At 41.7% G+C, this 27,057-nt stretch overlaps 1 protein-coding gene and 1 long non-coding RNA gene across 4 annotated transcripts in view; one reads left to right on the top strand and one right to left on the bottom strand.

The window, feature by feature from the left end:
- Positions 1-27,057, top strand: part of LOC124143566 (protein sidekick-1-like) — a 59,235-nt gene that overhangs the window by 22,765 nt on the left and 9,413 nt on the right. For 2 of the 3 annotated variants that reach the window (XM_048389149.1, XM_046512584.2), the window contains 15 exons: positions 786-939; positions 2,239-2,445; positions 3,624-3,692; positions 4,556-4,685; positions 5,072-5,241; positions 6,818-6,967; positions 8,986-9,159; positions 10,264-10,334; positions 11,579-11,807; positions 13,574-13,644; positions 14,329-14,453; positions 15,485-15,597; positions 16,449-16,610; positions 19,048-19,218; positions 21,894-22,121. In XM_048389149.1, the coding sequence (XP_048245106.1) occupies positions 786-939; positions 2,239-2,445; positions 3,624-3,692; positions 4,556-4,685; positions 5,072-5,241; positions 6,818-6,967; positions 8,986-9,159; positions 10,264-10,334; positions 11,579-11,807; positions 13,574-13,644; positions 14,329-14,453; positions 15,485-15,597; positions 16,449-16,610; positions 19,048-19,218; positions 21,894-22,121 (2,224 nt within the window). Of the gene's footprint in view, positions 1-785; positions 940-2,238; positions 2,446-3,623; positions 3,693-4,555; positions 4,686-5,071; positions 5,242-6,817; positions 6,968-8,985; positions 9,160-10,263; positions 10,335-11,578; positions 11,808-13,573; positions 13,645-14,328; positions 14,454-15,484; positions 15,598-16,448; positions 16,611-19,047; positions 19,219-21,893; positions 22,122-24,778; positions 24,820-27,057 lie in introns of all 3 variants that reach the window. The other variant, XR_006862303.2, reaches the window with a different exon arrangement.
- On the bottom strand, positions 264-13,905 carry LOC125376852. Its single transcript, XR_007219341.1, has 4 exons — positions 13,893-13,905; positions 9,555-9,559; positions 8,647-8,650; positions 264-297 (listed from the first exon to the last, which is right to left on the bottom strand). It is a non-coding gene; the product is annotated as an uncharacterized LOC125376852 (long non-coding RNA).

Genomic DNA, 27,057 nt, shown 5'->3' with positions numbered 1-27,057 from the left:
GAGTACCGATATGTCATCACCATTAGATCATTGTAAAATAATGTTAATTTGATTTAAGACATAAACGACTCACGGTAATTGTTTAACGTACAATAGAACACTGCAGGGTGAATAAACCATGAGAGGCGACCACAAGTCACTCCCCTCCCCAAAATAACATTGTCCGATATATGACATCATCAAGTTGCGATCGCATGTTCAAATCTCAATAAATGACGTCATGATAGAACAATATTTTATCATGAAATAAACCACACTGCGTTCTTCACTGTTCTTTGCGATTCATCGCATAGCTATCTTATATTATGACATAAAGGGTAGAGTTATCAGTGCGTTAAACCAATCAAATAAATTTGCTATCATGATACGAAAAATATGTGAACAAAGTCACCTTGCTGTTTAAGTCGTGAAAATATGTTGTAAACTGCAACTACTTTAAGAATGACATTATATGATCAGGGTGTCGTTGTACAAAGCGATCTTAGCGCTGAGGTGATCTTAACTTCCATACCTTAACAGGCTTACGACAGTCATAGCGCTAAGGTTGTTTTGTACAACAACTCCTTGGAGATTATAACCATGTGTGTCCACGTACATATTATATAACGAATAATATTATTATTGTTAATAATGTATGATATTTACAATACAGAATTTGGCTAATAAAATCTGTTTGTATCAAGAGCAGCCAGGGCAGGAATTTCTGAGTTTAATGTTTTTGAACGAGGCTGTGCACTGTGTATAATGCCTTGATAAGTGTACTGATTATTATTATAACATTGCAGTCTACACAGTACCTGCCTGAAGGCGTGTCGCTGTTGTCGGACCGGATCACACTGAAGATCCCCCATGTGGACTGGCTCCACGTGGGCACCTACACCTGCGTAGCCACCAACATCGTCAGCCTGGCCAGCAAGTCGGGGACCATCAAGCTCAAAGGTAATACCCTGATAACACAAGATTTGGTGGCAGTATTCTTCAAATTCCATAGCATTTATCTTTAAATTCTGCACCAGTTTTTTCAGTTGAATTCTTAAATTCTGCATGAAATTTTGTTATTGTACCTGCATTGGAAATTTTCCCATTCATGCTGTTATAGTTATAACTAATGTTATGGCTTTTAGAGGTGTGTTATATGTTAATGCATTGAATACAATGTTGAAGTGAAATGTTAACCTACCTCTGAACATGTGGGAATAAGAGTGAGTGAGTGAGTTTGGTTTTACGCCGCTTTTAGCAATATTCCAGCAGTATCACGGCGGGGGACACCAGAAATGGGCTTCACACATTGTACCCATGTCGGGATTCGAACCCGGGTCTTCGGCGTGACGAGCGAACACTTTAACCACTAGGCTACCCGACCGCCCCTGTGGGAATAAGAAGAATATTACACATTGTTACAATGTTCCTGACAAGGGCACTTAGTTTTCGAATCGGGGCGGTAGGGTAGCTTGGTGGTTAAAGCGTTCGCTCGTCTCACTGAAGACCCGGGTTCAATTCCCCACATTGATACAATGTGTGAAGCCCATTTCTCGTGTCCCCCGCTACGATATTGCTGGAATATTCCTAAAAGCGGCGTAAAACCATATTCACCCACTCACTTGTTTGGAATCCTAGTTGTACTAGCTGTCCTGCTCACAGGCTAAGTTATTGATGAAGATGTGTCATGACAGCTTCCCAAGTTTGTATCCACTACATTCCTCCATCTACTAGTCAGGGTTATCTTTGCGGGGCAGTCACTGGTAGTAACCAACAAATGTTTTGGGGTAGGGTTCATTTGACTTCTGTGAGTTATATATGCCCTCATTTCATTGGCTGACGCATGTCAGTACCACTCAAGCGGCAGTATGTATTCATGCTTGATCGAGGATTCTACCATGACATTGAAGAATGCTCGATTCTGATTGGTTAAAAAGAGGTATCCTTTTTGCTACAGAAACCTCTTTAAATATGTTAAGCCTTTACACACCAAAAACGTGTGTATGAATATATCGATAGCCTACTTATCGATCCATAAAAATATGGCCGCCCATCACCCATAAGAACTATATACGCTGGGTCTATAATGCCATCATGGTAGAATGGAGATAAATCTACTGTGTTTTGAAATTTGATGTAGTCCCACTAAATATTCTATATACCATCCGAGGATTAAAATGTTGTTCATTACTCAAAGTTGCTTGGCTGTCTGAATATTCTGAATTTTGAACCACCTCATGAAGTATGTGTCTGCTGCAGTACCTCCATCCATCAAGAACGTGACCGGCCAAAATGTAGTCGACAAAGGGGAGACAATCCTGCTGGACTGTGTCAATGAGGGAACGCCAACGCCACAGGTTGAATGGACACACAAAGGGGAGATAATTCAGGAAACTCTAGATGGGAGAGTTACTTTTCCTTCACGACGAAAGCTTAGGATAATGTTCTCCACAGAACAAGATGCTGGTAAGTCTGAGGAAAAGATGCATGGAGGGAGAAACCAACAGTTTATGATGTTGTTGTAGTCTGAGAAGTCATGTTTGCCTCCTTACATCGTGTCATCGTTGTCAGTTTGTTTTTTTAGTTGAGGGCGGTCGGGTAGCCTAGTGGTTAAAGCGTTCTCTCGTCACAACGAAGGCCCGGGTTCGATTCCCGACATGGGTACAATGTGTGAAGCCCATTTCTGGTGCCCCCCGCCGTTATATTGCTGGAATATTGCTAAAAGCGGTGTAAAACCATACTCACTCACTCACGATTCGAGTTGACAATGATTATAAATTCCTTGTGTTTTAGTGCCGATGGCATGGCCAAAATCATAATGTCACAGTTAAGATAAGTGCCTGTTGCTTGAAATGACAATTTAGAAATTATGTCTGTTGACATTACTCAGTCAGTTTTGAAAAAAAAAGGTAATGAAATTTGGTATGTGTGTAGTAGGTAGTGGGGCACATTCCACTTTTCACAATATTTTACATTTTGACCCATTTCTGACTTTAAACATGCCTCTAAATTCTCTTAAAATGCATTTCCTTACACTGTAATCATCAATTCCTCAGAAACAACAAGACCAATTAAGCTGATGTTTACATGATTATTCCTATCAATGATGACACCCCAATTGTTCAAGATGTTCCAATCTGATGAGCCACATCAGCAATATGGAAAAATCTATTTATGGCCATTACTCAGCCATTTTTGTTCCAAATGTAATGTAATTTTGTATTGTTTTGTTTAGTTTCCATTTTTAGCAATATTTTAAAGTTTGTTTTCACCAAGCTCTTAAATAACTCAAAAGACATATGTGGCTGAGGGATCTGAACATTTGCAGGGTTTTTCTCCCTATGATTAGATTATATTTTGTACAAATCATTAGATTTTAATGTTATTTTTTAATTCTCAGAATTTATGCAAAATGTTTTGAAAATGAATATTGACAGAGACTACTTTTAAGTGTCTGTCTTGTTAACATTGAAATTGTTGACTACATAGCCAGGTGAGCTACAGTAACAGTAGTGAGGCACTATTTCTATATGATCATGGCCCGCCAAGATATATGAAGCAGATTTATGTGTTCATAGTTATTTTCACTCACACTGCTCAATGTTGTAATGTCACGCATGACGACTGATGTGTCCTCACTTCAGGGCTGTATGGCTGCCGAGCGAGTAACGATGTGGATGCAGCCACCAGGACAGTCCGGGTGTATGTTGTAGGTAAGACCTGAGACCCCAGGGAGCTGAATGAAAATCGCTTGAACACTGATACAAAGGGGAACTATTAAATATGAGTGGCCTTCACTTGTATGTGTTGCATATTTCCAGGGAGCTGAATGAAAATCGTTTGAACAATGATACAATTGGTAATAAAAATGTTGCGCTTTGAAAATTGAGCGAAATATAAATGGCCTGATATTCTACTCAACATGAGTTTTCAGTGTTGATTCCAGGTCTGACTTGGTCTCGAGTATCACATGCTTGCCATAGATATGAATAACTGTTTGCTGGTTAAGCGCTGGTGTTATTATTTTCCACTTTGTTGCATATGTTGCGAAATACTCACGTCAGTCTCTGCTGTATTATACGATTCCACGTTCATGGAATGTTTTGCAAATTTTCCTCTTGATGTAGAAATGTACCTATCTTGCCAAGATTATCTTCAGAACCCGTGCAGAATGTTTCTGCCACAGAATTGCTCAAATACAGAGCCGAAATTTACAAAGACCACTCACATTTTACGCTCGCGTTAATTTCAAGATATACAATACTTTTTACATGATATCAATACAAGCTTCAAGCTCAAGACACTGCAGGGATTCTTGGTTATAATAGGTCCCCAGCTAACTGCTTATCGTAAGAGGCGACTTAATGGATCAAGTGGCTGGACTGACTGTGTGACATCATACCTGATGATCTAGGACGTGGTAACAATATGAAATTGATGACTGGTTGACTGGTCCAGAGTCAATCATTTACTGGCTGTCATCATACAGGTGGAATTTACTGCGTGTGGTATTGAACAGCCAACAAACAAGTGCAAGACATGATGTAGCAGTAATGATCAACTTGTGTTAACTCAGAGCCCCCGAAGCCGCCGGTCCTGTCGAATGCGATTACGCTGTCCATGTCGTCTGTGGAGCTGCTGTGGATCCCCAACTCCCAGGAGCCTCACACCAACGTCACCGGCTACGCTGTCAACTACAAGAGAAGGTAGGGACAGCGCCGTCACTCATACAGGGAAACTAGAGGGATCAGGTGCCAGGAGTTTGGAACTAGCCAGGACTAGTGAAATATGTTTTCTTCTAGTTCCTGGACAAGTCTTTTAAAATATATGAAATTTTTGAAGCAATGCTATTCATCTTAATGGGTCTATGTGGGTGTTGTTGTACAAAACAACCTTAGCACTACGAATGTTGTTAAGTTTCTGTTTAGTTATGGGAGTTGTGATCACCTTAGCGCTAAGATCGCTTTGTACAAAGGTGCCATACTTTGGATGTATGAAAGTTTATTTTTGATAGTCTGTTTGGGCATTGTTGAAATGCAATGGCATTTAGTTTTGAGTGAAAACTCTGCTTGTATTCCCTGTCCATTTGCAGACCAGAGACACAGTATGTGACGTTTCCCGGGCGATTGCCCCCGACCCTGCTGCACTATGAGGTGGAGAACCTCCGCCCTGGCACCGAGTACACCTTCACCATCTCCGCCCAGAACTCTGCTGGCCTGGGGGCGCCCAGCAACGCACGCACTGTCACCACACGAGAAGCAGGTAGGGGTCGCCTCAGTCACTGTTTGTGTATTTGACATGATTGCATGGTCAGAATTTTTCACCCAAAAATTCAGTTTGGTAGGGCAAATTTTTTTTTATAAAGTAATTCCAGTTTCAAATATGATTTTCAATTTCCTCAAAATGTAAATTAGATTTTGAGATAATGTTCAACAGGTGTTAATTATGGTATTTTATTATGGTTCTCCGGCCATCATGTTGTTACAGTTTTTGTCGTTCTGTTGTCACTGTTTAACCTACTCATGTTAATCTCTCTGATGTACGTAATTTTTGTTACGGTTATTCCTCCACCTTCTATGTATATCCTGTACCATGCTCATTATTCAGCCTTGCTTGACAAACGATATAAGGATCTTATAATATAACGAAACGTCGCCTTTACTGTAAATAAAGAAGTTGTTATCCATAAATTATCTAAATTATCTAAAATAAACTGTTTTTTAACATTTTACTTAAAAGGTCTCACCCCACAAATGGGGTTTGACCAATTAGAAAACCCACTGCCTTTCATTTTTGTTTTCTACATATTTTTTTTAGTCGGGCTCAGAAAGAATTTGGTGCAAATTTGTGTTTTGTGGCCGAAAGTGGGGTTACAATTTTGGCTATTTCAACTTTTTCAATAGTATTGCTATAGTACCCCATGCTATTGCAATAGTAAACCTAAACATCTTTATGAGTGCTCTGTGGCACGCACAGAAAATAAAATTTGTAAACTTATCCTATTCTCACAGCATGCATCTTTTCCTTCTCCTTTCGATCCTTGTGGGGAATGTGTTCTGGTGAAATGTTTTTAGAAGCTGGAAACTTTGTTTTAGCACGTTTCCACACAAGGATCAAAAGAAGGAAGAAATGAATAGTGTGAGATAGGAGAAGTAGTTAAATATATAATTTATTGTATAGTTATCAATTTCTGTCACGGGTAGATTAGTTGATGTGAACAAGCCAATGTTGTGATTATCAATAATTATGTTTCAGTGCGTTATCAAAATATCGTAACAGCCTTTGAAATTCACGCTAGTCCGTTAGCTTGAGACTACTAAATTATTCTGAGGACATGCAAACAGCCAATGATAGTGGTCCTCATTGACTTGTAGCATTCAAGGGCTATAATCCTGAACGAGTTCTTAATGCTTAAATTTTGCTTCAAATTGGAGCTCACATAGGACATTTATTGTCCTGTTCAAGCAGGACTAGCTGCAAACTCTTGGACCAGTGAAATAAGGTTTACACTAGTCCTTGGGACTAGTTTACTGAAACCTACGTTATCAACACACCACAAAACTAAAATAATAGTTATAGCTTTTATTCCCATAATACAACTTCACCAGAAAGTCTATAAACTATACATTATATAATCAAAAGAAATAGAAGAAAATGCACGAACAGGAAGTGACGTCAGCAGAAGAAACGTATTTCTTCTGCTGATAATTATTATTTTGTGGTGTGTACTAACTACTGTCTGAGCGAAAACCAATTTCTAAGGCTGTGTAGGATTACAATTACATTGAGAATCGTGGTAATCTTGACTTGACCTAAGCTGGTTCATTGTCCGTGTCAGGGCCGTCAGCACCAGTGAGGTTGCGGCTGCTGTCCACGGCTGCTCGTGGTGCCAGGCTGTCCTGGGAGGTGCCGGCACAGCAGAACGGGAATATCCGGAAATACCAGGTGCAGTACCGGGAAATGCTGGCAACAGATGCTGGCATCACAGGTGAGTTCTACACACGTGTACAACTGTAAATTGTCTTGTTATTGTGGATCTGATTTTGTTTTTCTGAATCATTTCTCATCAGAGTGTCAAAAGCACTTAGGAGATTTTTTGGGGCGCCTTTTGGAATACAGTTACGTCTCTACGGAGCCTGTGGCTGGCACTTTGTGACTGTTTGACAATAGTTCCTTGTTTTAAATTACAACGGCCCTTAACCAAATCTGTTGTTCCAGCAAATTCTGGATTTGTGGCACAAAGAACAAAGTCATCACGTTCATGCTTTTGATAAATCAAACCCATTCAAAATCTTTCAGCCAACTTTCTCGAAATACACATGGCACTGGCCTAGCTGACTGTTTTGCTGACTTTTCATTATTTTTGTTGTCCCCCACACAACAGACAATGGGGGGCACGGGTGGCCCAGTCGTCTAAGGCGCCGCGATTCGCTGGGCAGAGTTGCGTCCCTTGGGCATGCCAGAAACCTATGATTGTGGGTTCGAATCCCGGTTCCCCCCGATTATGTTTCGAGGTTTGTCAGCACCATACCCGTGCTCGTGGGTTTCACTGAAGTAGTAAACGTCTGAGACCTGCATCACTTGGGGCTTTCCTCCCACAATAAGCTGACACACCGCGATATAACTGGAATACTGTTAAAAGCGGCATTAAACCAAACTCACTCACTCACAACAGACAATGATTCAGTACTAACAGATGTTTTAGCACTGATGCTCGCTCTGGATTCAATGGATTTGTCAGTTGGAACATCGTTAGTAGATTCTACAGACCCAGTAGAACAGGAGCCCCCAGTAGTTCACTTACTAGTGCATCATAAAACACAAAATATTGAATGACACTTGTCGCTATTGTTCTACCACTGACAGCAACCTACTTCGTGCACCACTTATCAACAATAATATAGTGACATGCCTATCAAGCCTATTCCATGTACGGAGTGTAGTGTTACAATCATGCTTCATGCTTTCTAGGGGCGGTCGGGTAGCCTCGTGGTTAAAGGGTTAGCTCGTCACGCCGAAGACCCGGGTTCGAATCCCGACATGGGTACAATGTGTAAAGCCCATTTCTGGTGTCCCCCGCCGTGATATTGCTGGAATATTGCTAAAAGCGGCGTAAAACCAAACTCACTCAATCACTCATGCTTTCTCATTGGTCGTATTTAGCCAATCAGCAAATTTTGTACAGAATAAAAGGCTAATGAAAATAAACGAATTGGTTCTCAGGCAATGACATTTGAAATTATGGTGCAGGTGGGCGGTGTTTTTTTGTCTTTTTCTGCTTGTTCAAACTAGTATGTAACCAAATAAACAGTTGTGTACCATCAACCTAGGAAAGGGCCTCCCAACATAAAGAAGCATACAAACTTCTATTGCTGCCATGACCATAACACGAGATGTGTGCAAAGTAAAGCAGCGTGATAATGGCCCGTCGTCAAGAAATATGAGGACATTATCAAGTTACAGTGGCCCGCTCATTTTTGATAACATGCGAGCGATTTAATGATAATTCTATCCATTTTAGCTATAATCAGTATTAAACCAAGGAGCCACAGTGTGACTAAACATGTATACTAACTCGCCATCATAAAAGTTCAATAGCATGCATATGCGACCGTTGCAGTCGCCAGTTTAAGGGTTACTGGACATTAAACATTGTAATTAAAGAACCTCACTTAGAACCTCCACTCCATCACACCCCTTGCCACCGCCTCTATGGTCTAGTGGATAGAATGGCTGCTTGGAGAGCTGAAGGTTGTGGTTCAGTCCTAGTGGTGTTATACCAAAGGACATTAAAAGATGGTACTTGTTGTTGATTTGATTCTCTGATGCCTGATCATGTTTCGTTTTATCATCACCAGGACTATATGTCTAATACCTTCATCGATTGATCTTTCCTCCCACATCAAGCTGACACGCTCTGATATATCTGAAATACTTCTTGGGTTTAAACCATGCTGACTTTTAATAATCCTTTAAATAATCATTAATGATTTATTTTTTGTGCAGAATACGACATTCAGGAGATTTTAGACCCCAGCCTCCCAAACCAGGAGTTTGACCTGCTTGACCTTCACCCCTACACGAAGTACGAGGTCAGAGTGCGAGCAGCCAACCGTGACGAGGGACAGGACTTGTGGGGACCCTTCTCCCCGTCACTCACCCTCCAGACACGCCCTGCACGTACGTCAATCAGTTCTGTAGCTAGCTTCTAGCACGTAAACATTACATATTTTCACATTTGTAGGTTCTTTTTACTATTCAATGCCAACAATTATTATAATTGGAACTGACAGTGAAAATTGTAAATTGTCCAGGCATCAAATACTAAAAACAAACTGAAAACACAAATCTGAAAATAAATAAATCTTAAAACATGTAACTGTTGTGTTTTACAATGTTGATAAAACATTATCAGTCCTTTTCCGCTTGACCACCTCGATGGTGTAGTGGTAGAGCGTCTGCCAGGAGAGCGGAAGGTCCGGGGTTCGATCCCCGGTCGCGTCATACTTGTTATTGCCCTGCCTGGTGCTCAGCATTAAGAGGCTAAAACAAGGACTGGTCAGCTCGGAGTACACTGTGTCTGTGTGGAGTATTCATGTTAAACTGTGGCATGGTATCTCAGTGGGCTAGCAATAGGGCTGGGATGAGTCCAAATTTACTACCCGGGTACCCACCCACCTAGTACCCGACCCTATCCGGTATCCATTGTAGGTCTCAAGAGATAGGTACAAAATGTCTGATTGGGAATAGTTTGACTGTAGCCCTGGACAAAATGTATTTAGATACACATATATGATCTGTGATATATATATGATATATGATGTGGTCATGCATACACTGAAGTTGACTGAAGTTTTATCTTTATTCAAACATATAAACGTCTGGGTGCATAGTCAGAAAGAAATGCCAACATTAGTGACTTGTGGTGTAACGATATAGTTCAAGATAATTTTTGTCATTGAACAATATATCACATGACCAACCACGGGTTCGGGTAGTTCTGTCGGTACCCGGGTCCTTCTCAGTTCCCACCCGACCCGAGTACCCAAGTTACCCGTCCCAGCCCAAACTAGCACTATAAAATCAGCATCAGTCCGGACTGGTACAAGCAGACACACACACACACACTCACTCACTCACACACACACGCGTGCATGCATGTCAGTGTATAAGTGCAATAATCTTGAACACGATGTTAATCCCAAATTTCACCTCACCTCACCTTTTCGTTGTTGTCCTCCAAACACATGCAAGCACATAAACTTTCTGATTTCCTGCTTGCAGCTCCCGCCTCCGGTCCCCGTCATGTGACTGCAGTAGCTGTTGGTCCCCGTGCTGTTGAGGTCACCTGGCAGGTAACAGTAACCAATAGCAACAAGAAATACTTCATCTTCACTAGTTCGTCCTTTGCACACTGATCCAGTGACCGGGGTAATAATAGCGCTTTGAGCATGTCCCTTAGTGGTGTGAAAATGTGAATGTCCTATTATTATTGTTATGTACAGATTAAAATAAAAAATGCCTCAAAGAGTGTTTGGGTGATCCTGGTACAGTCAGGCTGGTAAGGCTCATCATCAGCTCAGGGCCCATGTGAAGACTCCCCAACACTGCAGCCTTCTGCATTACCCAGATTGACAGAAGGGCTGTATTCTTGGTAGCAAACCCAGGTACACTCCCAATGTCAGTCAACAAACCTAAGGCGCCGAAATCAATGGGGCTCCATCATCCAGCAACCCATTCTTGCCGTAAAAGGCAACTATATTTGTAAAAGGCGGCTAACGGGATCAGGTGGTCAGGCTCGTTGACTTGGTTGATGCATGTCATCGATCCCAATTGCGTAGATTGATGCTCATGATATCAATCACTGGATTGTCTGGTCCAGACTTGATTATTTACAGACAGCAATCATATAGATGGAATATTGCTGAGTGTGGCGTAAAACAACAAACCAACCAACCATCATCCATCATGTTTCGTATCTGAAGCACACCTCATGAACTGTTCAATATTTCTTCTTGAAATTTTGTGTACACATCAGGCATGCTTTGAACTCATGCCTGTTTCTATCCAGGATTCTTTTAAATGTGTATTTTATTAAGGGAACAGGTTAAGATAGGTCCCCAACAACCGGTGCTTTATTTTGAAAGGTGTCTAAATGGATCGGATGGTCATATAGAAATTGATTTGGTTGATTATCACCTTAACTGCTGACACATTTGACTTAATGCTTAAGAACAGTCTTGGAGATACTGCCCTCAAACAGGTGGCATGGTGGTTAGTGTGTTCACTTGTTACGATGATGAAGCCAGGTTTGAATCCTGAATTCTGGATTAAAATAGATAACCAGCAGCCTATGCTTGTGTAGAGAGGCTATTAAATGGATGGGTGGTCAGGCTTGGTGACTTGGTTGATTGTGTGACATCGTATGACTGAATGGGGCATTGCTGATGAAAAAACAATGTAATTTGATTGGATGGCCAATTTAGGTAATTTGATTTAAGACTAAGCTGTGCTGGTGAATGGTTCCAGGGTTCTTATCATAAAATGTCAAATATACCCTAGATACTAGAGGATGGTATTGATGACTATCGTGTTGCAGCCACCTGCTGCTGGAGACGAGAATGGCCCCATCACCATGTACACAGTGAGGTACAGACAGCTGCCGTATCATACTCTGTACCCGGACAAACACATCCTCAACTTTACCACCACCGTCAACCTCACAGAGTTGTCTCCCTGGAAGAACTACTCTCTGGTGATAGAGGCTGAAAACTCCGCTGGTCGGAGTCCGTTGTCCGATCCAGTGTTTGTTCAGACACTTCCTGAAAGTAGGTGAACTTTTCTTGACTTGATACTAAATTACTACTGATAATGTTGACAGTAACGGTCAATTGTTGATGCATTGTGATATGCTTGATGATGATAGCAGTATGGTATGGTATTGTGATGTCATGTACTGACACAATACATATATAAATTCTGAAAATCATTTTTGAAATTAGTATCGTCGTGTCATAGGTTTTCAGACATCATATGTTTTCAGACGGCCATGTTTGTCGCGCTAAAACAAGGGGTGTGGCAAGGGATGATGACCTGTTTTTAAGATAAAGTAGTCTTTTATAAGTGAGTGAGATGTATTACAGTTCTTCTTGTGATTAACAAGGAAATTACAAGTGTTTCTTAAAACGTCTGAAAACCTATATGACGGGGATAATGATTTATTCTTCCCACATTGGTATTGTGATGTGACCATATCAAGCAAAGACAGGACCGGTTTCATGGCTATGGCCATATTCCTTAATGTAAAGAAAGTAGGGACCTTCATCCAAACAGTATTATGTTTCCGGTCCCTGTCCACTGTCATCTTCATCTCTTTGCATCAGCATTTTTTGTTTAACCAAGGGCAGGTAACTCTAAACTGTTTTCCCCCAAAAGTAGAAATTGCACATGACTGAGAATGCTTCTTGTTCAAGTTGTGTGTTTGGGTTGGGGAGGAATATTCATCCTCTTTGCCTTGTCAAATGCAATTTTAGATATCGCTCTTCTGAACCTTTATGAAGTTACTGCTAAACAAAGTGCATTTTAATACCAGAGACAACTACTTTTCTCTCTCCAGAAAACAAATAATGTAATGTGTAGGTTAGTGTTAGTGAATCAAGCTAATGAGCTTGTCAAAAATATAAAATAAAAAACAAAGTCGTGGTTGTTTCACTTTTGGCCAAACCCGAAAGACCAGAAAAATAATACTTTATTGAGGGGACGTAACATTTTTCTAAATGAGACCAAATTAAAATAATGTCTTTGCATGCATATGTTATGCATGCAGAGGCCTTTGTTGAACATACTTCAAGATGATTAGTCCAACTGTGATGTGCCTGGAATATTGCATAAAGCCGACTGTTGGGATTCCAGGTTAAAATAGGTCCCCATCAAACCTATGCTTGTTGTAAGAGATGACCAAATGGATCAGGTGGTCATTCTTGGTGAATAGATAGATTTCATGTGATTGATCGTTGCCCACAATATCAATCACTGAATGCTCTTATCCAGACCACAATATTTACAGGCCATCGTGATTTAGCTAGGATATTGCTGAGTGTGGTCAAACCAAACACAGTCAGTCACTGACTCATGCAAGACAAGTAGCAGAAGTCTGTAAGGTTTAATTTTCTATAGTGTAGGAGACTCCATGATATAACCACAATGCCTCCATGGTGTAGCAATAGGCGATGGTTTGAATTGCCGGTCGCGTCATACAAAAATACATCATCAGTTGGTACCTCTTGTTACCCTGCCTGGTGCTTGATAGGGGATAAAATAAAGATTGGCCAGCTCAGCATTAATATAATGTCTCTGTGAGTGGTATCCATGTTTAACAGCGGCATGGTATCTCAGTGGTCTCGCACTATAAAACCAGCTTAAGTCCGGACTAGTACAAGCAGCCATGCAAACGTGCATGCATGTTGCTATTTAAGTGCAATAATCTTAAACGTGATGTTAAACTATTTGTCCTCACATTGTCACCTCATCATAAAATCTAAAACTTATGTCTAGAAATATATGATTGTAACAGACTGACCTTTATTTTTGTCAGCTCCAACAAATTCCCCTGAAAACCTACAAGTTACTTCGAAGTCTTCTACTGGATTGGGAATCACCTGGGAGGTCAGTATGTGTCCACTGAGATGTTTTGTTTGTATTCCAGTTACAGAAGGAGGATTGTTAGTAAGGCTGCACTGTACTAGTATTATTATGTCATGTGACCAGTCCAAGGTCATGGTCATCCCAGGGGGTCGGTTCTTCGGGTACTTGTTTTCTTAAATCATAATTTTTTGTGTAGTATATAGGAGAGCTGAGTATCACCTGCTGTCTTGCGATACGATTTGTATCATTGTATGGGCTGATGATACTACTGGTATCACGAAACACTGCTTCAAATAGTAAGGAATGATTATATGACATAATTACAGCTCTAAACCTCTTTATTCATACATTTATCTAAAAAACTCTAACAAAGAAAACCACAAGAAAAATGCAGTTTTAAATGAAGAGATAGTTAATAAATGTAACAGTTAGTTGACGAGTCCTCAGCCACCATGTCCTCGTGTTCTGCCATGCTTGCAGGTGGTGCTATGCTACTTCTGCTATTATGGGAGGTAACTCTATCTGTTTCTGTTCTATTTATAGTGCATCACAATCCCACAAACTGACCATTCAAGTATTGTGTTCCTAAGTATTGATGATATCATAGGTAACGATAAATCATTACAGCCCTAGTATATACAATAAATATTTGGTTAATTGACTCAGAGTTGCATATCGTGATTGTGACATGATGTTGACTGCCAGGTACCCCCAGTGAGGGAGTGGAGCGCTGTCTTGTCTGGCTGTGTGGTACAGTACAAGGGTGGGACGTCCACAGCATGGAGCAACATCACCATCACCAACATCTCCGACACCGCCGTCAATATCAGGCAGGTCCAGTAGGATGACCGTCAACCACTGCTGTCACCCCATCAGGGTACCGGCTAGAGCTGGTCCCAACCAGTCTATGCTGGTCATGAGATGGGACTAGATGGATCAGATGGCCTGTAATTCAAAACTTCAAGCTCCATTCTGGGCAAGCAATCGCCAAGTTCGCGTGTACAGAAATACTTGCTGGTTCCTTTGGTATCCATATCAAAGGACAAGTCTTCAGCAACCCATGCTTGCCGTAATAGGCGACTTTGCTTGTCGTAAGAGGCGACTAACGGGATCGGGTGGTCAGGCTTGCTGACTTGGTTGATGGTTGTCATCGGTCCCAATTGCGTGGATCGATGCTCATGATGTCAATAACTAGATTGTCTGGTCCAGACTCGATTATTTTACAGACCGCCCTCATATAGCTGGAATATTGCTGAGTGTGGCGTTAAACAACAAATCAACCAACTAACCAACCATATCAAAGGGAATGAATGAAATATCTTTTAATTCTAAGTCCAAAATTATTCTTTATATGGCAAGAAAAGTTGTGTTGCTAAGTTTACAGAAGGCAAGATCCAGAAGGCAAAATAAGAAAATTTAAGTGCTGGATTTATTTAAGGCTAATATTCATAAGAAATAACTTATTGAAGGAAAAATTATTAAGAATATTTTCAATAAAATTCAGCATTTGATAATTACCAAAGTTTTATTGCGAGCCGAGCGATAAGTCAAGACAAAAGATGGATCTGTCTTTGTGTCATGTGTCTAGTGGGGACTAGTTATCATGTTGTTCAACCTTGCTTTAACCAGAGACTTGCGTATTCCGAAATATTGTCTGGATGAACAACTTTCTTGATACCAGAATACCTTGGTAACTGACGAGAAATACCATAAATTCTACCGAGGGTTAAAACTGGGTTAAGCCATAATGAATGGCTTAATTGTGAGTGATTTTTTCAGCTTTTGGACACGAAGCTACAGTAATTCACTCTTTAGAATGTATTTATTTTTTATTTTAACATCATGGTGGTGTGTATTCCAGCCAGCTGACTCCCTGGACTGACTACAGTGTCCGTGCTGCTGTTTACACTCTGCAAGTTATGCCAGGGCTAGGTCCGTTCTCGGAACCAGTAGAAGTGAAGACGCTCCCAGACAGTGAGTATCAGGCAGCTGACTGAAAATAGAACATGACTTGTTGAAAGGCCTGGTTGAATCTGTCAAGCTAATGTGAAAAATATACCTTTGTTGAAAATTTAAATTATCTTTCTCCTCTTTTGAGATTATTTCTCTTTGAAGCGCTGACTGAAAATTTATCTGTCTCAAACAATAACAGTCTTTCAGGATAATTTTCTAGGACAACTGATTGTTGTTCAAAATGTCTAAGAATTTTTCCCATTTTTGTAATGATATAAGAGAATGTCCCTTCAAAAGTGGACAAAATTATAGGAATGTCCTATTGTCTTGACTCAAACAGAATCACTGAATAATCTCACCCCTAAAAGTAAATGGTTGGCCCCTGAACGTTTGGCCTATTAATGGTGTAGGTGTTGATTCCCAACTTGAAGTGTGTCGGTTAACCTGAAGTCAGTATGTACACAATGACAGCGTGAAATCGGTAAATAACCACACACGATCAACATTCAATCAAGAAATTATATTGAAACACACAGGATAGCTATGCAGTCATAAAAAGCAATACAATGGGTCAAAATATGTGGCAGCAAAAAATCGAAGAGGCCCTATTACATAAGCCTGTGCACTCATGACTTTCCAGTATTTGTCACTGTTCAATGTTTTGACCGAGGCAAGTGCTCTGCTCTTGAATCCAGGAAACAGTATTGGAAGAAAATTGGTTTATTTTATGAGAGCCTTAATAAACTGCCTCTAACAATCCGAAATAACATTAAAAATATAGCCTGCAACATAACAAAGGTTTCATCACCATAGTATTCCGAATATAGTCTGTAAGACACAAGGCCAGCTGATCAGTGTTTTTGTTCCGTCAGTTCCAGGTCCTGTGGAACAGTTGGAGCATGCAGCCACCAACACTAGTATATCGATATGGTGGCTCCCCCCACAGGTGCTGAACGGGGAGTTGCGGCACTACACCATCACATACGTCCCTGTTGGGAACACGCCAGTAGAGAGCTCCGGGGACACAGTGCAGGGTGGGTATGGGCTGGTGACACTGTAGATATGTTGGTCTGGAGAACACACCAGTAGAGAGATCCGAGGACATAGTGCAGGGTGGGTATGGACTGGTGACACACTGTAGAGATGTTGGTGTGTGGAACACACCTGTAGAGAGATCCGAGGACATAGTGCAGGGTGGGTATGGACTTGTGACACACTGTAGATATGTTGGTGTGGAGAACACACCAGTAGAGAGATCCGAGGACATAGTGCAGGGTGGGTATGGACTGGTGACACACTGTAGATATGTTGGTGTGGGGAACACACCAGTAGAGAGATCCGAGGACATAGTGCAGGGTGGGTATGGACTGGTGACACACTGTAGATATGTTGGTGTGGGGAACACGCCAGTAGAGAGATCCGGGGACACAGTGCAGGGTGGGTATGGGCTGGTGACACACTGTAGATATGTTGGTGTGGGGAACACGCCAGTAGAGAGATCCGGGGACACAGTGCAGGGTGGGTATGGGCTGGTGACACCCTGTAGAGATGTTGGTGTGGGGAACACGCCAGTAGAGAGATCCAGGGACATAGTGCAGGGTGGGTATGGACTGGTGACACACTGTAGATATGTTGGTGTGTGGAACACACCAGTAGAGAGATCCACAAACACAGTGCAGGGTGGGTATGGACTGGTGACACTGTAGATATGTTGGTGTGGGGAACACGCCAGTAGAGAGCTCCAGGGACACAGTGCAGGGTGGGTATGGGCTGGGGACACACTGTAGAGATGTTGGTGTAGGGAACACACCAGTAGAGAGATCGGGGGACACAGTGCAGGGTGGGTATGGACTGGTGACACTGTAGATATGTTGGTGTGGGGAACACGCCAGTAGAGAGATCCAGGGACACAGTGCAGGGTGGGTATGGACTGGTGACACACTGTAGATATGTTGGTGTGGGGAACACGCCAGTAGAGAGATCCGGGGACACAGTGCAGGGTGGGTATGGACTGGTGACACACTGTAGATATGTTGGTGTGGGGAACACGCCAGTAGAGAGATCCAGGGACACAGTGCAGGGTGGGTATGGACTGGTGACACACTGTAGATATGTTGGTGTAGGGAACACACCTGTAGAGATCCGGGGACACAGTGCAGGGTGGGTATGGACTGGTGACACACTGTAGATATGTTGGTGTGGGGAACACACCAGTAGAGAGATCCGGGGACACAGTGCAGGGTGGGTATGGACTGGTGACACACTGTAGACATGTTGGTGTGGGGAACACGCCAGTAGAGAGATCCGGGGACACAGTGCAGGGTGGGTATGGGCTGGTGACACTGTAGATATGTTGGTGTGGGGAACACGCCAGTAGAGAGCTCCGGGGACACAGTGCAGGGTGGGTATGGACTGGTGACACACTGTAGATATGCTGGTGTAGGGAACACGCCAGTAGAGAGATCCGGGGACACAGTGCAGGGTGGGTATGGACTGGTGACACACTGTAGAGATGTTGGTGTGGGGAACACGCCAGTAGAGAGCTCCAGGGACACAGTGCAGGGTGGGTATGGGCTGGTGACACTGTAGATATGTTGGTGTGGGGAACACGCCAGTAGAGAGATCCAGGGACACAGTGCAGGGTGGGTATGGGCTGGGGACACACTGTAGAGATGTTTGTGTGCGTTCATGAGTGTCGGTTGACACAAAACATACCAGTTTGATTGTTTGTGCTATCTAAAATTTCTTGAATATGATTAATTCTTCAAATATTAACCAACATGTATGGTATTTGCGTTTCTTTTGTTGGTGAGTATATGTACATGTTCCCAAAGTGGATACTCTATGCCCATCACAGTGTCCCCAGCTGTGATATGCCGGCAGTAAGGCTAAATCTGGCATAGCAATTCTCCACTACGTCCCCATTTCAACAATCTCATTAAAATCATATCTTAGTTCTCGCTATCACAAAACAAAGATCTGAGGACATCCCATTAGGGGTCACGTTAGAACGACCTTTCATCTGACCAATCAGAGCGTCGCTTACTAGATCATGAAAGTGACAGTCGGAATGTGATTTCATTTCATGCATCGTCAAAAACCTTAACACGGGGTATTCCGGATGATAGTTACGGGCTTAACGACTGAACCCATACTGTCTAGACCATCTCTTAGCCATTCCAGAATGTTCTTTTGTTCAGGTTTCAACTTTTTAATCGAATATTTTTCAAAATATGTTTCGAAGTGTAGTAGCCAATTTGAAATTAGTGCCGTAATGCATGAGAAAGCTGCCTTCTGATTGGCTAATGTCGACTTCTTGTCAGTCATTCCTTTGGTCGGTCAAAGTTCGCAAAACGTCGGTCTGACGTGACCCGTAATGGGATGTCCTCAGATCTTTGTTTAGCGGTAGCGAGGACTAAGGTTTGATTTTAATGAGATTGCCATTTCAATTGATACTTGTCTCCTTTACAGTCTTGCCAGGGCTTCCAGTCGGTCACCAAGGTCAAGGACAATCATATCAGACAGACCAACAGAACACCACCATCACTGACCTCACGCCAGCCACTGTCTATAATGTCTCGGTTACCGCGGCAACTGTTGCCGGGGAGGGGCCTATCCAGTATGCTGTGATCAGTACAACATGTATGTAACTGTTTGTTGCAGGTTATCATGTCACAGGTTATCATGTCACAGGTTATCATCTGCAGATTTTTTGACTGTCTAGTCAGAGTTTTGCCGGATGGGAAATATTCCATACTTGCACATACAGATTGAGAATTGGCGAAATAATCTACAATGCAAGTCACAAAACAGTACAGCTGTTCGAATCAGAAATTTATCAATTTCAGCTCTCATATTACACATGACTAACACGTCTGTTCTGGTAAGAAAGTTCAGAGTGCCACTAGTTTGTTTTCTTCAATCAGGAACCTGTGAAGATTCCGGGGTAGAACCCATGCTTGCCGTAAAAGGTGACTATGCTTGTCGTAAAAGGCGACTAACGGGATCGGGTGGTCAGGCTCGCTGACTTGGTTGATGCATGTCATCGATCCCAATTGCGTGGATCGATGTTCATGATATTAATCACTGGATTGTCTGGTCCAGACTCAATTATTTACAGACCGCCGTCGTAAAGCTGGAATATTGCTGAGTGCGGCGTTAAACAACAAACCTACCAACCAACCAAGTCTGCAATCAGGCATTGAAATCCCATCTGATCATTGCCTTGATATGACATCAGTACATTTTTTTGAAATCCAATGAAGTACATCATGTCGCCTGCCCGGGACCCCTCCATCTTCCCGAGGCAAGGGAGTTAACTGACTATAAAAGTCCAGTTTCCACCCTTGCTGAACTAGGCTGGAATTCCTGGGCTCGATCGTAGCGCCACCAGTGGTTTTTACGACTTGTGTCCCTTCTATGCCTCTCCTATGGACCAATCAGATTCCACCTCTTGTATCACTTGCATTTGTTTTAAAAAAATGGTGGCGCCCAGTCAAGCAATCGGATCAATAATCAAGATCTATTTTGTGATAAAATAGGTCTGACATAGCAAAGTACATCAAATCACGTGAGCACCTTGATAAAAACATGAAAAGATTTGAAAATATCTACTGACGCCAAGTTGGCGGTGCACATGCTTCACAAATCCTGCAATCGACCGAAATCTGCACGATAGTTGACAAACCGGATTTCGATTTCCTTACGCGATTTTGATTGGACTATACATAGACTCGTTAGTCCAGCCAAAATATAACTCTATAATACCAGCCTAGTTCGGCAGGGATGGAAACTGGAATTTTAAAGTCAGTTAACTCTCTTGGGGACCCCCATGTCCATTTCTTGATCTCAAAATTTATGTCTACCTTGGACTCAAAAACAGATACTGTAAATCTTGATATTAACGCGAGCATGAATTAAATTCGAAAAATGCGAGTGGTCTTTGCTCGCATTGTTAAACATCGCATTTATATCAACAATAAGACATTTTGGATAGCAGAAATACCAACTTAGACATACGCTGAAAACAAACAACTATGTATTCCACATCCTGTGAATTGTCACTGCTGGGGTCAAGACAAGCATTCTACTCACTCATGATCACACCTGCAAGTCCAGACAGACGCCACCCAACACGGTGTCTTTGCTCTTTGTAACTACATCAAAGGCCGACACGAGCCAGCGCGCACGTATTGTTTTAGCTGAAGTACTCTACTCAGCGCTAATAAGCAGTGCTATTTGGTGTGTGATTGGATTAATGTAAGGTTGGATTAAGGTGAGGATTCTCCTGTAAACCTGACAGAGGACAATTTGTTTAGATATAAATCCACTGATGCTTGAGAGGAGGGGGGTGTCGCATTCATATTGAGTCGCATTTTTGGCTAGGGGCCAGCGGTCGCATTCTTTTGGATACGCATTAATTTCACGTTTTACAGTAGATTTAGATAAATTCTTGTGTGGATTATGGGTTAGAATAGATCATACATGTCATGAAAGCTGACTAACAAGGGGCTGTCTTGGCTTGTGTCTCATTGTACCCCAGTGTGGAAATTTGTGCTAGCTCACAGGAATTTTCACTAACCCCGGGCTTGTGGGGTAGTGTTAATTTCTAACCCTGTGATGATCTGGATAGTTTCTCATACCTTCTGTCACTGGTTTGCCAGCTCAGACTTAATTATTTATTGCTCACTAAGCAACACTGCCTGGGTTAAAATAGGACGCTCTGTTGTCCATTGATTGCAGTGATGACATGGGATGTTGCTCATGATATCAACCACTGATTTGTGCGTGTTGGTTATTAGGGGAATATTTCTGACTGCAGCGTAAAACAGGAAATAAATAAACAAACTCACTCATTCATTCAGTTATTTTGAGGGTCAAGTCATTGATGTATTGCTCATGCTCTAGTTACTGGTGAATATTTCAGACATTTATTGTTGTTAATATTGTTGATGGTGCTGTACTTCTGTTGTTTATCAAGCTGAAATTAGGAGATAAACACACTTGTGTTTTCAATGTAGATTTGGTTACCTGTAGATTTAACGATGCTAAGTTCTATTTTGCACTGAACATGCAGTAGTGATGCAGTCTTCAAATCAGCTGTTTCAATCAGAGGTGGTTATTGAGATTTGAAACCTCTGATATACCTATCAGAATCAAGTATTTTGCAGATTCATGTTAGAATATCGGGCCAGAAGATTCCTGCTGACTTGTATAAGGGACTGGTAGAATCTGTCTTGCCCATGCTTTGTTTACTAACAAATATTTCAATCTCTTTATTATGTTGATATCAATGCTACTTATTTATTCCTGAACAGACACCGAGACTCTGACAGATGATCCTCCCCCACTAACTACTGACATATCAACAGATGCTTCTGTCAACACAACTACTAATTTGTTAACTGACCCTGGTGGGAACTCCAGGCGAAACCTGCCAGTGATTGTGGCCGGAGCTCTCACAGGGGGGATTTTCCTCCTCGTCCTCCTAGCCATCATCATCTGGAGATGCCTCAAGAAACGCAAAGCTGGGAGGGACCAATACAGTAAGAGCAAAAGTTCTTGTTTACTTCATAGAGTAAGAGTGCATCGTGGGGATTCTGGGTTAGAATTAGTCCTGAAGAAACTACACTGGTTGTAAGAGGCAACTTACCGTATTCGATGTAATAAGCACCCCGCTCTAATAAGTGCCCACGGCGATATTTGCTATTATATTGGCTAGTGAACAATCCCAATTAGCACCCTTTCCGATTGATCAATGAACACAAGACTTATTTATTTGTGTATAATACCACCCGTGTGTTATATGCACCCTTAATTATGGGCAATTAAATTCTAGAAAATATATCTGTCGTGTATAATACGCACCGACATTTCTTTTATATCATTTCAGGCTGTCAGCATAAACCATGAAATTTACAATCTTTCAACTCTGTTTTTTTTTCTCACCAAAATTATATTCTAATAAGAGCCCCCTATGTCTAATTTTGAGAGCACCCTGGGCTGCTTATTACGTCGACTACGGTATTCTAATGGCTGGTCTGCCTCTGACATCGTACATGGACGTTGATCAAATTGTCAATCTCTGGTCCATGCACTATTAACACGTGATTTTTTATGCAAATATGACATATTGCTTACGTAAGTAACATTGAGGACATTTTTTGTATTTCGAAGGTTGTATCATTGGATGATGTGTAATGTGATGTGGATTGTGTGTCATTGTAATTGCTGGAGGACTTTTACAGACTGACGTCATACCAAGAGACGTTAAAAGATGGTACTTGTTGTTACCCTGTCTGGCGCTCAGCATTAAGGGGCTAAAACAAGGACTGGTCGGCTCGGAGTCAGTATACTGTGTCTGAGTGGGGTATTCATGTTAAACTGCGGCATGGTATCTCAGTGTGCTAGCACTATAAATCGGCATCAGTCCGGACTAGTACAAGCAGCCACACACACATGTGCATGCATGTCGCTATATAAGTGCAATAATCTTGGACGCGACGTTAAACTCAATTTCACCTCACCTCACCTTTTACAGACTGAAAAATCTTGAACATCCTTAGACCTATGTTCAGCTAGATATTTCCTGTTAACCCTATTAATGACAATTGGAACAAACTTAACAACTGTCAAGCATTTATTGATGGTGACTTGCCAGTCCATCCTCAGAACTGGGCCCATCAACATGCCCTGCTTCGTAAGAGGCAACTCAATAGATTGGGTTGTTGGTCTCCCATCTTCGTACCCAAAATTTGTGAATTGGTATTCACAATGTCAATCTTTGGATTGTTTGGTCACATGTGATTGTTTACAGGCAGCTGTTATGTTGTTGGAATATTGCTGAGAACAAAACTTACACCTCAGCTGTCATCTGTGACTTGACAAGCATCATGAATACACCCATACACAGTGTCTGAAACTCAGCAGAGTAAACTCAGAGCCTTAAGGGCCAGCACATTTATAAAACTGTAGGCCCAGTGGAAAAAACTGTAGGCCCAGTGGAAAAAACTGTAGGGCCAGTGGAAAAAACTGTAGGCCCAGTGGAAAAAACTGTAGGCCCAAACATTTAAGTTGAAACAGGAAGACCTACTCTTGCAATATAAATTACAAAACACATCCAGTCAACCCATAGCTTTTAATGCTATTAAACCAAGTTCCCAAAGACTCGGTGGTGAAAGATAAAGCATACATTTATCAGGAAATTTTCAACTTGTAAAATATCTTTGCGACTACATGTACTTGGCCTACACCATTTGAAAGGTCTAATCCTGCTGTTCGTAGCGACTAATGGGATTAGGTGGTCAGTCTCGCTGACTTGTTGATGCATGTCATCGTATCCCAATTGCGTGGTTCGATCCTCATGAAGTCAACCACTGGATTGTCTGGTCCAGACTCGATTATTTACAGACCGCCGTCATATAGCTGGAATATTGCTGAGTGTGGCGTTAAACAACAAACAAACAAACAAATATAAATATGGAAGTTATGTTTATCACATTGCTTAAATAATGTTTGATAAATAATAACTTAAATAAACTGCTGAAATTTAAGACTATCAGCCCGAGCACAAATCTGTTGGCCTCAGGCCTACGGGCCAATGTCTATTTCCAACACTGCACATACACCAACTTGAATGGGTTTCTACTGGCCAGGTAGACAGCACTGGGATAACACAAGCTTGTATTTCACTCATTTATTCTTCATTTATTCATCATGCAACTGAGGTCACAAAACTGTCTTCCTGACAAGTACGGGGCGGTCGGGTAGCCTAGTGGTTAAAGCGTTCGGACGTCAAGCCAAAAACCCGGGTTTGATTCCCGACATGGGTACAATGTGTGAAGCCCATTTCTGGTGTCCCCCGACGGATATTTCTGGAATATTGCTAAAAGCAGCGTAAAACCATACTCACTCACTCCTGACAAGTACTAAAACATACAGATACCAAGTTTTGTTACACATATTGTTAATATGTGTTATGCGTGCAGGGTTTTACGAGATGCACATTTGTATGTCCAGTACACTCAAATGTAGGGAGTGGACGTAGAATGAAATATACATGTACTGCATCCTCGGGACGCACAATAATATTTCACAATCCCAGGGAGTGTATATTTTGACTGAACACAACTTTTAACAACATGTTGTGCGGCCAGTCAGATGTCTAGATTTGATAACAATTTGTGATATTTCTCTCCTGCAGCGTATGAGGCGTACTTTAACAGAGGGTTCACCTCTGTGTTGGTATGTTGGTTTCCTGTTAACTAGTTGTCCTGTAAATGGTTCTTTTCCACCATATTGTTCTTGTAGATTATTATTTGAGTTTGTAGACAGCAAATTCCATTATCTCTGGATTTGGTTTGTTGCAGAGCTTGCAGTTTATGTTTTGATTTCTTCGTTCCCTCTGTTTTGGTTTTGCTTGTTCTGAGTCATTGGTTAAGCTATGAATTAGAAGTTGCAGCACCATTTTTACCTTTTTTTGTGTCATGAACTTGATCTCATTATTTTGTTTGTTTGATATTATTCCTGCAGCTTGGTGGACATTCTTGCATGCCCTCTATAAGAATGTTCCCATGTTCCTAGAGCTTTTTGAGTGATTTTTCATGTGTCATTATGTGTGGTGGGGTAGCCTAGTGGTTAAAGTGTTCGCTTACCATGCCGAAGACTCGGGTTCATGTCCTCAGATGGTTACAATGTATGAAGCACATTTCTGGTGTACCATGTGTACCTCGCCATGATATTGCTGGAATATTGCTGAAAGCGGAATAAACCATACTCACTGACTCATTATGTGTGAAACTTTAATGACTAGTAGGGCGATTGTTACAGCAGTTGCTCCTCACACAGAAAGCTGGGTTTGATTCTTGACATGGGTTCTCTATGCAAAGATTATTTCTGGTGTCCCCTGCAGTTATGTTGCTGGAATATTGCTAAAAGCAACATTCAGCCAATCATTTGATGATTGGGTAACACTGCAGATTGCAGATTGTCCTCGTGGTCTTATTCTTAGGTGCTGCAATCATCTTCCTGAGGCAAGGGAATTAACTGACTATATAAGTCCAGTTCCCACCCTTGCCGAACAAGGCTGCAATTTTAGAGTTATATTTTGGCTAGAGTAACAAGCCTGTGTAGTCCAATCAAAATTGTGTAACGTAATCAACATCTGGTTCATAAACTGCTGTGCAGATTTCGATCGATTGCAGGATATGCACATGTGCACCATCAACTTATCAGATCATCTTCACTGGGTGCCACCATTTTGTTTTAAGCAAATGCAAGTGATATGAGAGGTGGAATCTGATTGGTCAATTGGGGACATGGAAGGGACATTACTCATGAAAGTTACTGGTGGCGCGGCGATAGAGCCCAGAAATTTCATCCTAGTTCAGAAAAGTGGAAACCTTACTTTTGGAGTCGGTGACCTTCCTTGCCTTGGGAAGATGTGCTGCAATATGCTATGCAGGGTTATGTCTGCCAGGATCTGCTGATCACCTTGCAGCTTATCCTGATTATATAATAGGATTATTTAATAGCACTAAAACCGCCTCTGTGGCCTAGTGGATGGAGCCTCTGTCGTTGGTTGATCCTGTCCGCGTCGTACCAAAAGATTTGAAAAAGGGACATTATTGTTACCCTGGCTGGCGAGGTATCAGAGTCAGTATAAATGTTTCTGAGTGGGTATCCTTGTCAAACTGTGGCATGGTATCACAGGCTAGTACCATTAAACTGGCATTAAACCGTTACGTATTGTCTGGTCAAACTCAATTTATTTACCATGAGCTGGAATGTTGCTTACTGCAGCTTAAACAACAAACATCTACAAGCTGAGTCACTTAGTGCTCTGTCAAGCTGACATGTGGAATATACAGTAAACTATGCTTATAACCAACTCAAAGGGACCACTAATTCTAGTTTGTTATAACTGCGTTTGTTATGAGCATATATACAGCAAATGGCCAGGACCAAATAGCAGTTGTTATATCAGTCAGTATGTTATAAGGGGTGGTCAGGTAGCCTAGTGGTTGAAGCGTTCGCTTGTCACGCCAAAGACCCGGGTTCGATTCCCGACATGGGTACAATGTGTGAAGCCCATTTCTGGTGTCCCCCCGCCGTGATATTGCTGGAATATTGCTAAAAGCGGCGTAACACCATACTCACTCACTCACTCAGTATGTTATAAGCGTGTTCGTTATAAACGTAGTTTACCATAACTGCTGGGATAAAACTAAAATTTTGTTCAAAGCAGTGTCCCTTTATCTGCATTGATGTGTTAATGTCGAACCTGTTAATTAGGAATGGACAGTAATGACAGAAGTTTTTAAAGAAGTCATATAAAATGAAACATGTTCATTTTGAAACATTTCTTACAAATGGGTAAAATTTATTCCAATTTCCAACTACAACACTGCCCTGGACAGGTTGTCCGTGTGATGTATTTGATGTCATCATTGTTTGTTGTAAAGATCACGTGATGTTTTCTTT

Source organism: Haliotis rufescens, unplaced genomic scaffold (assembly GCF_023055435.1).
Source record: "Haliotis rufescens isolate VD_foot unplaced genomic scaffold, xgHalRufe1.0.p SCAF_8, whole genome shotgun sequence".
NCBI lineage: Eukaryota > Metazoa > Mollusca > Gastropoda > Lepetellida > Haliotidae > Haliotis > Haliotis rufescens.
Note: the sequence above shows the minus strand (reverse complement) of the source record. Positions and strands in the feature narration are given on the sequence as shown.